The 16819-nt window shown below is 38.1% G+C and overlaps 1 protein-coding gene across 3 annotated transcripts in view; it reads left to right on the forward strand.

Moving 5' to 3' along the window:
- The window catches only part of gnb1b (guanine nucleotide binding protein (G protein), beta polypeptide 1b), a 32356-nt gene that overhangs the window by 7753 nt on the left and 7784 nt on the right, over window positions 1–16819 (forward strand). For 2 of the 3 annotated variants that reach the window (XM_077197810.1, XM_077197808.1), the window contains exons 2-5: window positions 14426–14533; window positions 15515–15553; window positions 15684–15790; window positions 16254–16317. In XM_077197810.1, coding sequence (XP_077053925.1) covers window positions 14477–14533; window positions 15515–15553; window positions 15684–15790; window positions 16254–16317 — 267 coding nt within the window. In that variant the 5' untranslated portion in view covers window positions 14426–14476. Of the gene's footprint in view, window positions 1–11697; window positions 11832–14425; window positions 14534–15514; window positions 15554–15683; window positions 15791–16253; window positions 16318–16819 lie in introns of those variants that run through there. The other variant, XM_077197809.1, reaches the window with a different exon arrangement.

A 16819-nucleotide genomic window follows, 5' to 3' on the forward strand; every position in this document is an offset into this window, starting at 1 on the left:
GCACGATTTGGGGACAATGTCATATTCCTATTATTGAGATCAATATTGCGGTTGTGATATGCGATTGCGATATAATAAACAAATGGTTTCATGAGTCAACTTGTTTGGTTCTAAACCAAATGCACACACAGATTAGTGATAATTCTGAAATTAGCAATAACAACTAAATGATTGATAACACCTATAATGATCAATAAGCCATTGATGTTTGGATAAAAATGAACTGTCTAACAGGTAGGACATATACAGAAATTGAATAAAGTTATCAAACAGTCTGCGCAGCATAAATTATAAATTATATATAGACTACTCCTTATTAAAGCTACACAAGTTCTTTAGTCAAGAGCAGTGAGTAATTTTCTCTGTTCCCTTTGTTCTTTCATTAACTTTACTGACAGAACACTTTATTGGTAGCTGGCCCTTTAAGAGCAACCGCTGTGGACAGAGACGCGGATCTCACACGCGCCTCATTCTCTCACGAGTCACAACTCTTTATGTCCATCATAAGACTGCTCTTGTGTTATGAAGATACTCGACAAATGACATTTTGGCTTAATTGTGTGTGTTGATGTTCGTTCAAGCGCGAAAGAGAACTGTATTCTGGCGCGCGGTCTGTGCATGCGCATCATACTGGTGCGCGTCTTTCTGCGAGTCACATTCAGGACATTCACAGGCCATTCACATTCAGGACATGTCTTCGTTTCAAATCTGTAAAATTAAATCTGTAAAATAGACGTAACGAGTGGCACATAACGTGAAGTAACATGGCATTTTATTTTGTTTGAAATTTAACTTGTCCGGTCGGACAACTAATTTTCTCTTCTACTTGTCCTACAAAAAATCCACTTGTCCCGGACAAGCGGACAAGCCTTAATGTCGAGCACTGTGCACATCACTGAAAACACTAAAAAGTACTCATAAATTAGTAGAAATTGGTTATTTTTGCATTTTTCCGAGCAATTAAATTTTTTCCGGGTTGAAAAGCAAAGTCAAAGCAACATCGTGGATTCTGAGGTAGAAGCGTTGATTCAGAGTGTGTGATTGGCTGCCGGGGCTGGAGAGAATGATTGTACGTCATTCATGAACTCTGAGTGTGAATTTGGAGCATTTGTGTGAGTGCAAATAATGGTTGTGGTGTGAGCTGTTTTCATTTCTCTATAAAACATTTGCAAATTACTGCATAGTGTGTACCTTATGTCCGCTGATACGCGGTGGCCGGACCATCATTCTATCCGACGTTATATAACCAATCAAACTTCATCCATACGTTCTTAACTTTAAAGCAGATTTTAGATTGGTTAATATTAGCTGTCAATCACTCCCCACTCCCTTTCACTACGCACTGTTGTCACGTGACAGGGAGCTGACTACCGCGCAAAATTTAAAAGGCTGAACAAGAGAGCAGATGAAACAAACGCTGACAGATTTCTTTTGTAAGCCGTCACCTGGTGATTTGGTTAATGTGGATCCACCAGCTGAAAATAAATCGTTCAGAGTTTGCAGGTAACACAGTGTTCGCAACTGAATCAATGTATTTTAAGTGCAAGAGCTTGGTTAAACATGGAAAGCACATGCCAAGCACAAAAAATACAGGGACAAGTGTGTGGCAAACAAATCAGCTTCGATTATTAAGGCTTTTAATCGCCAGGATGCTGTCGGTCGTTCAAATTTTTAAAGCTAAACGTCAAATTTGGTGCTCCTAATTTTTTGCCGGTGCTCCTAACTTTTTGAAGTTGGGAACACCAATGCTACAAAGTAAAACAATTAATTTCGAGCTCTGTTTAAGTGTACGTCGTCTCAGCACAGTAGCACAAAGTGTTGGTTGTTTTTTTTCCCGAATGTTGTCAAGAGCTGTAGCGCGTAGTCCCAGCCCGAGCACTGCCCACTGTCTGCCTCCTTTATGCTTTTTTATAGCAAAATATATGATGGTCAAGTCACCTTTATTTATGTAGCCTACCGCTTTTTACCACAGATTAGTTGGATTCAAAGCAGCTTTACAGTGATAGTGTGTTAGCACATGGATTAAAACATTCTGACACTCAAAGTAAAGCATTCATGTGAAAGTGGAGCTTTAATTTTAATTGTGAGTAGGCGTATTTTATGGGTGGGGCAAAAGTTTTAACCACAAACCATTAAGGTACATAAGCAAAATCGCTGATCTATGCATTTATTCACGTGAAAATTCTTGGCACTAACAATATTAGTAGATCTCATTAAAAGACTAATTAAACCCAATGTAACGTTACTATTGAAATTGATTTCTAGACATGGTAATGTTATTTTTTTTCTAAAATTGTTATTGTATATCTGATTTTACATTGTATTAGCAACATCCCCCCCCCCCCCCCCCCCACACACACACACCCACACACACCTGTCCCACCCACATTTTAAAACAAACTTATGCCACTGATCATGTGGTTTCCTTAAAACAGGCACAGAGATTCATGAGAAATTGCGCTGCGGATAAATCAGCATGATCCAAAAACTTAAAAGCTGTCATATTTTTCCTTAAAATAACTAGTCAATAATGTGAATAAAGGGAGTAATTTGATTACACTATTTCAGATAGCCCGTCAGGCCGGTTATGCATTTTGGTAGCCCGACTGGAAAACACAATAGCCCCGGGACGTCGGACTAGTGATTCTGCGAGCCCAGCTGACCTACTCCAAGTGTCTCCCGATTTATTGGGCATCTAATGATCCTATCTTACTTATCTCATTTGGTTCCCTTTTCTTTTAATAATAGATGAATAAAAAACAACATTATTTAAACATAAATATGAAACGTATGTTTAAGTTTTTAAACATACTTAAGCCTCACACTCCTCCGCTTTGCTCACATGCTCTGGTGAGTAGCCGATACATGCATGTGGGGGAGGGGGGCGATTTTCGCATACCAGCGATCTTCGAATATTATTTTTGCTTGAAATGCCCATCCCTAGTAATCGCACCCGCTCAGTCCATCTCTCTCATTTCACTGTCTGTTTAGGCTTAAGTGCAAATCTAACGAAATCAAGTCACCTTTATTTATATAACGCTTTTTACAATACAGATTGTTTCAAAGCAGCTTTAAAGAGATAATGGGAAAATAATGTTGTAATAATATTGTTAAATATAAAATTAAATGTCCCCAACTAAGCAAGCCAAAAGTCAATGGCGAAGAAAGGTGAAAGTCGTCAGTGGCAAGGAACCAAAACTCCATCAGTGACAGAATGGAGAAAAAAACCTTGGGAGAACCCAGGCTCAAGGCCAGTAAACAAACAGTGTATGATTCTGATTTAGGCAGCATTATAGGTCAGAAGTCAGTTTGGATCAGAACTTTCATTCAATATTTATCCAGTTCCATCTGGTTGGGGGTGGGAGTCATCACGCCGGTATGGAGACAAGTTTGTTGAGGTGTCCATGAGGTCTTCACAGTGTTGATGAGGCTGGCACTTCAGGGATGCGTTGTCGTCGTGTCCATGTGATGGTCCTTCATCAGATCTGGATATGGCCTGGATCCGGCGGTTTGCGGTAAACTTCGGGATAAACAGAGAGACTAATATTAGCGTAGACGCCATCCTTCTTATGATGTATCAAGTACATCAGGATTTATGGGAAGTGTTCCCAGTTCCGGCTGATCTAAACTATATAGCCTAACATTGAATTATAGAAGTCTATAGTGTGTTATGTGTATGCTAAGACAAAGAGATGTGTTTTTAGTCTAGCTTTGAACTGACAGACTGTGTCTGCTTCCCGGACAATGTTAGGAAGATTGTTCCAAAGTTTTTGTGCTAAATAGGAAAAGGATCTACCGCCAGCAGTCGATTTTGATATTATCAACTAGCCAGAATTTTGAGATCGCAATGGTAAACATAGACTTGTTATCATTATTAACTTATTTAACATTCAGTACACTTGCACGAAGTTCAAAACAAGAAGGGTATAGCCTTATGAAAAAAGAAAACATGCGAATATTGCAATTGCTGCAGTTACTTGCATTCCTCTGCGGTTGGCTTGTCAGTAGCGCAGTACTACAATATTGCGGTTATCGCAACAGCCCTAAGAACAATGAACAAAAAAAAAACTATGCCTTTATTTGAATTAGGCTAATGTCACGTTGGCATAAGGGGCCGTGCGCACAGCGCGTTTTTTATGCATGCAAATTTGTTAATTCAAATGTAGGTGTGCGGCAAGCACGCTCATAATAGAAGCGACGTGCACAGCGTGCTCACTTTTCCAGGCACGCTTCTGTTCATGGTAGCAATGACAGACGCCATGAGAGCAAGCGCTTGTGGAAAGGAGAAAGCGGTGCGAACTGCGCTCTCCATGATGACGAGGAAGTATCAGCAAATAATTAATTGATTTCTATCCCTTGCATAAGCTTTACTACTAGTTATATTTATGGAGATGAGAAATAAAAAGCCGCCGTGTACAGCTATGATCAGCTGTTCGGCCGAGCTTTCAATGTTGTTACGGTTGGTTTTTGTCACATGCTGAGATATGTTTTCATCTCGCATCAGCATAGCGCTCATGAAAAAATGGGGGCGTTGCTTCTATTATGAGCCCGCTTGCCGCGCGCCTACATTTGAAATAACGAATTTGCAGTTTTGTACTCACAAAAAACGATATATGTGTGAACGGCCCCTAAAGTGGAATCGGATGCGGTTGTATCGAGGTAGTTTTAGAAGTACATGAGCAAAGTATCGAACCGACACCTGAGTATCGCTGCATCCCTATAGTATTTATGTCATTAATATCAGTCCATCGGAAAAGCAGTTCTAGGCTTATTCTTGGCTGTATAGGCTAACTCTTAGCAGGTTTAAAAAGCCCTTTTAAAATTAAATATGAACACAGTTTTGGATTAAATAAAAGTACAGGCAAGTCAAATAAAACATGTTTTATTTCCTGCATAGTTTGGTAACACTACAATAAGATATCATTCATTAACATTAGGCTACTTAATGCGTTATCTAATATCAACACATTGAGTGAACAATATATTTTTACAACATTAATGTTACTGAATGTTATTCAATACAAACATTTTTTGTTTGTATTGAACATTGATTGTTCATGTTTGTTCACTTCATTCATTTTGCATTAAATAATGTTAACAGATAAAACTTTTGATTTAGAAAATATATTGGTGTGTACATTTTTAAATTAACCCCAAGGAGATGAATTGCTACAGTATATAACTTGTTTATTGTTAGGTCATTTTATCTAATGTTATCTAACAAATGGAATCCTATTGTAAAGTGTTTTTAATACTACAGTTTCCATCTTTGTAACCGTGATATACACTTTAATATATGTACATTTAATCTAAATAAAATAAATGTAAATTTAAATAAGTTTTGGTAACGAAATTGGTACAGAGAACCGTGGATTTTCACTGTTATTGGTACCGAATACTGAAATTTTGAAAGAAACAACAGTGTGAGCGTACCTCTAGACGTAACGCAGTTGTCCACGTGTGTCGCCATAGTTACTATGGCAGTACGAGCGGAAACCAGGGATTACGTGGATAATACGTCATTGACAGGCAAAAAATGACCAAGGACGAGACAATATTTAAAATTTCTCTGAAAATAAAAATCTTTGGGAACTTTTGGGATATTGTAAGTACACAGCTGCTGGAAATATATCACACTGTGCAGGTCAATATTTTATATTGTACCTTTAACAACAATGTATTTTAAGTAAAAATAAAAGCAGATGAGAAAGTATCATAAATTGACAACCCTATTTATTGGCAAGCAACATGTGCAACATATTCCATTCCCTCTCAGAGGTGATTATGAACAGCTTAGAGCTTAACATTCCTCTGAAATAATGAAAAGTCTTTCAAAGTAATCAAATGTAAAACGGGTCTGCGTAGTCTTCACTGTATAAATTAAATATAGATTTATCCTACTAAATCTACTAAAGATCAGTGAGTGATATTCTGTTTTTTCTTGTTTGATTAACATTAATGACACAGATGCCAGCAGAAATATTAGGTTGCTGTTACTTTAAGACCGATTGCACATATCCAATATACTGTTACACATGCAACTTTTTACTTCAACTGTTTGTTCACATAAGACATAACTGATGGCGTTTAAAAGGTTAGTTAACCCAAAAATAAAAATGATCCCATAAAATACTTTACGTCGGGTCAGAGGTCACTCTTCCACCAGATCTAAACTTTTTTACGACTGTTACCGGAAGACAGTGATTATAGTCTATAAAGTTATAAATCTGTATATTTTCAAAAGGCCTTTATTAATCCACTTGAGCCGTATGGATTACTTTTATGATTGATGGATGCGCTTTTTTTGGGCTTCAAAATCTAAGGCGCTACTCGCTCCCATTATAAAGCTTGGAAGAGCAAGGGTATTTTTTAATATAACTCGGATTGTGTTTGGCTAGAAAAAGAAAGTCATATATATCTAGGATGGCTTGAGGGTGAGCAAATTATGGGGTAATTTTAATTTTTGGGGTGAACTAAGGCCACCCTTAAAAATATTTTGGTTTGCAGTAACAGCAACAAAAAAAAAAGGGTCGGTAGGTAGGTCTATATTTTTTTTTTTCAATATCTAATGTGAAAAAAAATGTAAATGTTTTTTTCCCACATACAACTAACAGGCATTAGGACTAACGCAAAGAGGCCGTTTGAGATGCGCACAAGTCAGCAATATTTCTGATGATTTATTGGCATGAAGTTTTGTGCACAATGACAAACAGGAGTGCAACATTCAGGGATTTAAATTAACACCCTCAGACCCGCCAAATAGGGGTAAAAATTAACTTTGAAACCAAATCTGCCGGGATTTAGCGCAAATACGCAACTCGCGAGTCCTCATGATATATTAAATACAGCGTATTGCGCAGAATCTGCAAATTTCTGGCTTACTTGAACACACACGTCACTGAGCAACAACTAACGGCGAGCATGTTTACTTGCATTGAAATAATAGCGAATATTAAAAAGCATTTGGTTAACAGAAAAGACATTGTTATTTTCCAACATCCTACATGTTCTGTGTACTGTATTGATCCGCCCACCTAAAACACATTTTTGGTTTTAAAAAAAAAGGCCAGTGGTGGTGGTTCACTTTGAAATTTCAATTTAAAAGAAACCACTTTGATTTTAGGGTCAAATTGTAGGACGTCCTCAATAGTTTGAGTTTCCTCCACCAACATTTTAGTGGTTTCCTTCAGGTCAGTCGACACGATCACCGTTAGACAGGTGAGAAGGAGGGGAAAAGATCTGGGCACAGTTTTTCCAGAACTTCGTGCCAAGTTAAAGCGGTGTCGAGATGTTTTAATGCATTTTGTAGAATGCATTTATCATGGTGCCCAAACCCATATGACTTTGAACGGTGACTGCGAACATTTTATTTACTGCATCATTACTAGGGATGGGTATCGTTAAGGTTTTAATGGTATTACTACTCTTACCCATACTGCTTATCGATCCGGTACTTGAACGGTATTCTTATCGGTTCTTTTTGGGGTTTTTTTTTTTTTTTTACATTCGGGTAATAATTAACATTTGCCTTATATTTTGAAATGTAAAATATCTATAGCAAAAGAAAAATCAATGCTTTAACAAAACGAATAAAATATCTAGGCTATTTGTTATGCAGCAGTGTGCAGGCTTTTTTGTTTTATATACATGAGATAGGATACGATAAGCAAAAACAAGTACAAACACATGTTCAAAAAAAGAATACAATTAAACAAAGATACAAATTATATACACAGTGCTTTAATTTCAGGAAGGTCTAAAATTACTTTTCAGGTAGGCCTAAATGTTTCTGTCTGAAAAGAAATTTAATTTAGTAATCAAATGTAAAATAACACTGCATAGTTTATCATAGATAGATTACTGCTTATTAAAGTTTAAGTTATTCATTCAAGAGCTGTGGGTGGTTTTCTCTGCCTTTTGTTGTTTGATTCGCATTAACGGCTCAATCGTCAGCAGGTTTATTAGACGCTGCCCCTTTAAGACCGAGTGCAGATCTAATAGGTGAATGATGCACCATCATTTTCTCCCAACTATTTACGTCCATTTAAGACATAAACTGTGTTTCAGTGAATCTCAGAGCTGGTCATTTTTATATTTTATGAATATTTGATAGTTTAGATGTGCACATGAAGCCCAAAGTTAAGTATACTTTTCTTGTCTCGTTTCAGTCCATTTCGGAGCGCGCGTAGCCTTGTGAACAGCGTCTCTTGCGCAGATTTTTGTGCTTTTAATAGCTCTTTTAATGATTAAACGCGTCCGCAATTTAGCAACAGTAGAGTCTGCATTTTACAACAATCACCGATCGTGCTGAATCTGACGGTGCGTTTGGGTTTTAGGAAGAAATGACAGCGCATCGCTGTGAAGGGAAGGAAGTTGCGCTAGACAGAATGAGTTGTAATGGTTTTCATCTCAAATATCTTTTTTTCTAATCTTTGAAAGCCGAAATCTAAAATAAAATTAGAATAATACTCCAGATCTAAAGTGTAACCACGTTTGAATGTTTAGTTCTGTCCTCATTGTCACTCATTAAGCAGAGCTGTCAAGTTGTGAGCGCTGTGGCTCCGCGTGAGAGATCGCTCTCTCTCTCTCTCTCTGGACTGCGAATAGCAAAATTGCATTACAGACAAATGGTTTAATATGATCATATATAGAAATGGCTGAAATTCAGCCCCGGGGCCCGTTTAATACCGAGTTTCGGTAGCCTACTCATCCCTAATCATTACCAAGCGCGAACAGTGAATGAAACGAAGCGAATGTACAAGCCATAGTGTGACATGCGTAGACCAAAGGTGTAAACAATCATACATGACGATGACGGCGCACGGGTTTTTATTTAAAGGGGGGGTGAAATGCTCAGTTTCACTCAATCTCATGTTAATCTTGAGTACCTATAGAGTAGTATTGCATCCTTCATATCTCCAAAAAGTCTTTAGTTTTATTATATTTATAAAAGAAAGATAGGCTGTACCGAGTCTTTCCGGAAAAACCCGAGCGGGTGGAGGCGTACCGTGTGGGCGGAGCTAAATAATCACGACACGAGCGCGCGAAGCTTTTGCGTTGAGAGCGTCTGGAAGCTGTGAGTGACATCCGAAAATAAACCATGGCTAACAATCAGATTCAGCCATACATTTTTGATCCAGAATCAGATCCCGAGGCTGAGATTGAAGACGACCAGCAGCAGCAGCAACGACTACAGCAGGACGTCTCTATGTGGTGTGTAGGCCTACTGGAACGGTATAACTTATAACTTAAGGAATATAAGGGCTCGTTCATACAGAACGCGTTTTTGCTCACAAAAACGTGAGATGGGCAGTGAAATGGGTGAAAAACATAAGGTCTCGAGAGTTTTTTTAAAAATAGAAATGATTTGAACTTGAGCGCAGTGTTTTTAGAACACCATGTCATGCGCGAGTTTTACAACATTTGTGTGTTGTAAACAGACAGACTGGTTTATGAGGACATGATTTATTTTTACAATAAAAAAACTGACACCTACAGTGGCCAGCTAAACAAATGTATTTAAACACACACCATACATCGCATGCTCCATAGATACATTAACTGTATGTGATCATGTTGTTTACTTTCTGTGCTTACACGCCGATAGTTAACAACTCACAGACATTTGAAGCAGTTTTACTCACCGCCTGCGGTTCCAACGCACGACCGTGAACCTTTATCGTTGGGACTGCTCCATCTTTGAGTATTAGGCGATCTGCAAATCCGGCGTTGAACTGGGCCTTGTTTATAAAACTATTACTGTCGAAATGAAGGGAACAAACAAAAACACTTGCACAACTCCGTTGCTGCTCTGGAAAAACAAAATCCATCCACAGGTCCCTTAACGCTGGGTTCTTTGGAAATTTGTGCAATGTTGTCTTGCCCTGGCAACCAAAAACACACTTTTTTGGTGCCATTTTTTTAATTGCAGCGCAGCCGAGCCCAGCGCTCTGATGGGCATAGGCGTACTCTCGCACGCACTAGGCTACAGATGCGCGCGCGCCCTTCCGGGAGAAGTGCCCTTAAGACCCGTATAAGGAAATTCCGGCGACTCTGACGTCACACAGGCCCGTATTCGAAAAAAACTTTCCGAAACTTGTGACAAACCGGAAGGAGTATTTTTGGAACAGAATTACTCCATCATACTTACAACTTCATTTTTGAAACTTTGTCCATGTTTAGCATGGGAATCCAACTCTTTAACAGTGTGAAAAACTCACTATGCATGAAACAGCATTTCACCCCCCCCCTTTAAAAGAAATAACGTAGCCTACGTTTGTATGTAGGCATAAGCAACTTTCACAATACTAACAAAAATAATTAATATTATTTTATTTTATTTGTATTAGTTGTTTGAAGAGTGAAAAAAATCGGTCGGTCTTAACGCAAGTTACAACCGGCAAGTCGGTCGGACTAAAAGGGGGAAAAAAAATAATAATTGGGTCGGTCCTAAATTGACAGGGTCGGTCGGGTTACGGCAAACAAGAATATTTTTAAGGATGGCCTAACCCTTTAAGCGCATACTTGCCAAGTCAGGCATTTCAACATTTCTGTGTGTTTTTAACCGTTCAGACGTGAACCCGGAGCTCAATTTTCACTTTGCTTGTTTGTGTTCCACACGGTCTTGGAGTGTGTGCACAGAAACCTGCTTGGGGAACAGTATATCTTTCACGGCTTAGTGCAAGTTTAATAATCTTTTTATTATAGAGCACGTCCTGCAGTTAAGCAACAGTAGACTGCATTTTTATGACAATCACTGATCTAGCTTATTTGGACATTAAGTTTGGGCTTTTAGGGAAGAACGAAAGCACACCGCTATAAAGGAAAGAAATGGACTAAAATCCCACAGCTGTAGGGTTGCTGTTGTTATAATGTCTCTGCTTTCCGCAAAGACGTTGCAGATTTATTGTCCTTTTCAGACACCTAGTAGAACTGCCATACCTGTTAGTGAAGCAATGTCTTTGCATAGAAAGTTTTGTGTCATCTGATCAGCTCTTCTTATTGGCCTTTATAAAGACCACCGATCAAACAATTTTAAGCTATTATTGGCCAATAACGATCGGGCGCCAGATCAATCAGAGCATCGTTAATTCAGTATATCTACCTTAATGCTGTTACACTTCACGGGAAAACATAAAGCACTGTTTATTTCATTTGTATTTTTGTTCTATTGTATTTTTCCATGATTGCAATTTGATTATTTACCATGCAGGCGCACTCCCCTAGAAGATCATACCATTCATTCTAGAATGAGTAATACTTTCCAAATAGAATTATTCAAGTAATCTGGTAAAATTGGTTTCATATCGCAATATTTATTGCAGAAAAACAAAATATCGCCAATGTCAGTTTTTTTTGCCAATATCGTGCTGCCCTACTTTGTTGGGTTGTTGGCATTAGCCTGATTATGTTTATATTTGGGAAGTCCATAGTGTTTTCCCCCACAATTCGAGCAGTAGAAACTTTAATAATAAAACTTTTATAATAAATTATACTTTTATGATATTGTCCATTGTGTGATTGTCGACCGTAATATAGAAATAAAAATCACTATCTATATCCATCAAATGTATATTGGTGCTTCTCTGGTAGTATCCATGTTGGGTTGTGCTGTTCGAAGAGAACTGAAGGTGAGGTGAGGGACTTACCTTTTGTAACCATGTCATTTTGATCAGCAAGATTAGAGGACTTAGGCGAATTGTCTTGATGCAGGCCCATTTAAGAGGTCAGCCAATCAGGAGGAAGCAAGTGTATAGGAAAGGATAAGACGTTAACCAAGAGAAACATTTTCTAGCTGTCAAACACAAGGAGCCTTGTGCAAGCCACATAAGGTAAGAAATTAAAAGTATAACCTGAAACTTCAAGAAAAGTTTAAAGGTCTCTACCACATTGGTAGGGTAAGGATAAGGTGTCTTAGGAATTGCTAAGCACATAGCAGGAAGTAAAATTGCTTGTTGTCTTCAACATACTTCAATATTTTGGTTCTTTAAGCTTGCACTGTATCCTTAGACTTGTTGAATTTAAGCTGTTTTCTTGTCTGTTTTCTTTTTAAGCTATGTTTGCTATGCATGTAGCTTTCTAAACTTTTTTAAAATCATTTATTCACCCAATTAAACGCCTACATATGGTGCTTAGTTCTTTCATTGGGTGACAAACTCAAGAAATGTTATTTTCCGATGACATATCCGCCTTGTTCGTGGCAGCTAACAGTCACACAGCTAACTTTCACATTTCAAACATGGAACCATTGAAATGACAATTAGGACCTGGCATAATGCACCAAAGGGCAATGGCAATTACAGGAAATGGATCAACCCAAATTTGTACTGCTAGATTGCCTGACCACAGACGTCTGGGAGTAACAAGCATATGTGTGGCTTCTGTTATGTAGTGCTAATGTCACTCAAAAGTATTTATCATTGCTTGGTGGTGCTCAGCTGACCCATTCTGCTTGAATAGCGGGTGTTTGTCATTATTTCTTTATCCTTTCTCCTCTTAGCCCTTCCTTGGTCTTGAAGTCCATCTGGGCTCTCTATACTCAAGCTTGAACCTGCATTCGTCTTGCTCAATCAGGACAACTAAGACCAGGCTAACGGGAAAGATGACAGCTTCTTAAGAATCAAGTTAATGTGCAGCTGCAAATTGTTCTATATTTGAAGTCATTTTTCAAGTAGGTCATATAATGTTGGCCTAGAATAGACAATTCAATATTTTGTAGAACATGGAAACTACTGGGATGTGCAAAACAGCTATTTTTTTTTTTAAATTGGCTGAACAATGGACTGTTTGAGTTGTTCATTTGTCTGCTAAATGCCCGAAAGTCAATGCATTTAAAAAGTGAAAGTGTTGTAGTTCTTGATGGCCAAAACAAGAATCCTGTCAATTTTGGATGCACCATAAATAGACCATATACCTAACTTGGCCTTGGTTGCTCATCCAAATATTGCAGTGTGCATGACCGTGAACGTGCCACACTTACAATTGCATTAACTTGAAACGTTTGTTGTCCGTCATTGCATCTCTTGCAGCAAGCAGATCCTTACTATGCTCTTCACATATACCTCTAAGATAAATCCCATCATTTGCTGCCCTTGTCCAGCGTTAGATGCATACACTCCAATGGCCCATTAAAACAGCTGCCTTCATCAGCCGTTTGTCTGAGCGCATGAAGGATTTGGGTCAGCAGGATAGGTGCTGCTCTTCCGATCAGTGTCCCCGGTGTGTCTTAACTGGATTTGCCTGAAGGAGCTGAATCAAGCGTGTCCCAGGATTATGTCAATGACACTGTGGAGAGTGGTGTGAAAACACGGCTGTCGGCTGGGAACGCTAATAGGATGAGAGCTGGCCTAGAAGGGCTCGTTGTTGTCAGTTTAGTACGTTTGCTCTAAATCAAGATTAAAACGGACAGGCTATAAGGGTTTCAGAGTGCGTCAAGTTATTATTATTATTATTATTATTATTAAGGAATGGAATCCGCGTTTCAGCCTGGAAACCTTGTATAGACAAACAATAGTTGCTGGGTTTATTGTTCAGTAAGGACATTGCAGCATATTTGCCTTTAATGCTAGCTGTTATAGTTAATTGTTATTAGTCTATCGGATGAAATTAAAATGACCCTATTTACTTTCTTGGTGTCCACAATGTTTATTCTCTATAATCATACATTTAAATGTTATAAATTGCTCCGCCTTTGAAACGACTTTCCTTTTCAGCTGTTGTCATCAAGCCCTCGTTTTTTTTTCAGCCCTCCCTTCAACCACATGACCCCATTCTTGGATGTAGCACCCAGTTTTCATCATCCAATCAATTCCCAATGGATAAAATCCTGTCCTACATTCTCATTGAATATCCGGTTTCACTCATTTGTCACATTATGGATGTAAAATGCAGTTTCATTTTATTATTTTTTTCATGGTAGAGTTTAGGATAAGGTGTTTTTTTTCCCTGGCTGATTATTGACATAATAAAAGGACAGAATACCAGCTCATTTCTTTCCGTTGTTCTCTTTGTACTTCTGTATTTTTCATTAAGGAGCAACAACTCTTCACCACAAGAGGAAATGGTTCTTTGGGTGCTTTCAGTAGCTAATGTGGTGGGATGGAATCTTGATTTACACCCTCGTGTATTGATAAACAATCTTTTAGCCAATCCATTAACCAATGCTACATGGCATGCTAAATGCAGTGATTATTCCTCTTATAGATGAAGCTAGCATGTGATATCAGTCGAATGATATGGGTGTTTCGATATCGTATGCTAATGCCCAGAGGCGGTTACATAGTGGGAAGTAACATGTTTGAAAACCAGAAATATGCACAATTAAGTTCAGACTTTTGTTAATTGATAGTCTCAAAATGTCTATTGAAGGGATAACATTGGAATTGGAGCCTAAATGTTTTTTTCCCTTCTTTTTTGTCTGCTGCAGATCAGAACGTGTCCCGGCAGTAGGAGAGAGGCAGAGCTTTAGAAGAGGAAAATGAGTGAACTGGACCAGTTACGCCAGGAGGCTGAGCAGCTGAAGAACCAGATTAGAGTGAGAACCTTTCTCTCTTATATATAAATGCGTTCATTAATCCCTAAACCATTCCTATATAATGCAGTGTATTGTAAAGTTAAATAAATGGTTAGTAAACATGATATATAATCTAAATGTTCTAAATGTCCAATCATCTTGAAACAGTCAAATATATTTACTAATAGATTGGCCCGGTCAATATAAACTCTTACTGATATCTGCTGATTATTTTGCCCGAATGATTTTAACAGAATTTAATTTTTTTATTGAGCATCGACTTGAATGTGTGTTGAAAGGGGTCAGTAATTTTGGACCACCAAGACACTAAAGAAAAGTAATGCAAATATTCATAATCAGAGAATTTGACACATTGATCACATTTAAAATATCAGCTATATTGAAACTAGACATATTTAAATTCTAATAATTTAATCAGATGTTTTTTTTAAACCAATTACCCTGTAGTCTCTTTTTACGCAGCAATATTTGCATAACCAAAAGACATTTAAATACAGATGGCGGTTGTTTACATAGTTTACACAATGCAGGAAGAGCATTTACTGTAACTGTACTGTTCTCATTCCCCTCAGCGTTCCAGAAAGAAATGATACCCTATACTTCCTCCATCAAGGCGCTTTGCATATCATCTATGCCAGAGATGTTTACTGAACCTCAGCTAATGTGCTATTCAGTTTTAGACTGAAATTGACAAATGTGTCTCTCAAATCTATAAGCTTTTAGCCGTAATCAATCAATCAATGATTAAATAAACCTTAACGGGTCAATAATGCAAACATTTAGGATTCTCAGTTTGTTCAATGTGGGATTATGTGAACAAAGCATATATATGTAATTTTATATCACTGTTACAACTCTCATGTTCCTGTATGGTTATTTTATACAAAACAATAACCCTAATTTTTTTGTTTATTGCATTATCATGAAATAATGCGTCATTCCGCAGCGTCTAAACTGGTTTTCTTATTTTCTTTTTTGTAGGATGCAAGGAAAGCTTGTGCAGATGCCACACTATCACAGGTAAGAGCTTCCACGTGTAAAGAAACTGTTTTATTCTAATTAAGTGACCCTCATTTAAATAAATTGATTAATCCCCATACTGCTGCCATTTGTATGTGGATATTTTTTTAAATGGCACACATATTTTCAGATCACAGCCAACATTGACCCTGTTGGCCGAATCCAGATGCGCACAAGAAGAACACTGCGGGGGCATTTGGCTAAAATCTACGCCATGCACTGGGGCACCGATTCTAGGTACAGTATATTTCAGAACAACCCCGTCATGTTATTTGCATGACAGCCCTGACCTTTTTCGCAAGCTATTTGAAAACATCCTTAAACATCAGAGTGAGATACACAGAGGGGTTTCCCTTTCGCAGTGAGGGTGTATGGGTTCATGGCCCGTGTGGTGGCCACTGCACGCTATCCCTACTGCAGTGAATCATGTTCTTTTACTGTTTGTGTAGGTGGTGACTCATGGTTGTAAGGAGGTGTTATGACTAAACATGTTGTTACTATTATAGCTACAGCCAAAGAAAATCCATAATGGTAAAATGTTTGTGCTGGATGGTGCTGGAAATAGTTTGAGATTGTTCTGGGAGACAGTTCTCCTGATTGCAGTTGTGCAAGCTGAGATTTTTACTCTCACGTTCTCTATAGGGTTTAATGTTCTCAGGATGTAAACCCCACTCACTGCCGTCTTGTGTTTTCTGTGCAGGCTGCTTGTCAGTGCCTCCCAGGATGGAAAACTCATTATTTGGGACAGTTATACTACAAATAAGGTATGATATTTCTCAGTGTTGCTCCACTTTCCTAGAGATGGATATTGGCCATATTTGCCATTTTATTTTTGATTTAAAATATTTATTTATTTATTTATGTTGTGCATGCGTGTCCGTGTCCCATGCTGGGATGAGCAAATGAGCAAATTTTCAAAAATTAGTTTTGTTAACATTCTCTATTTAAAAACCTTCAAAATGATGAATGAATTGTTGGAATTCTTTTTTCTTTCTAAAGGTTCCAAAACAAAATCACCTAGAAACCATACCTTAAAATCCCTGGTAATAACACCAAATTTGGCACACCAAAAAAAAAAATTAAATATATATATACACCTTTTTTCCCATTATACCACAATTGTTTGATTAAAGGAGAACTCCGGGCAATTTTTAAGTTAATCTTGATCGTTAGACCTTTGTGGGTACTGACTATAGAAAAAAAAACGAACCGGATTGGTGCTTGCTACGCGGAGCTGCGACCGCGAATGCCCAGAGCTCCCACCCA

The sequence above is a fragment of the Siphateles boraxobius genome, unplaced genomic scaffold, assembly GCF_051911475.1.
Source record: "Siphateles boraxobius isolate OS27281-9 unplaced genomic scaffold, OSU_SipBor_1 41, whole genome shotgun sequence".
In the NCBI taxonomy this organism is placed as follows: domain Eukaryota; kingdom Metazoa; phylum Chordata; class Actinopteri; order Cypriniformes; family Leuciscidae; genus Siphateles; species Siphateles boraxobius.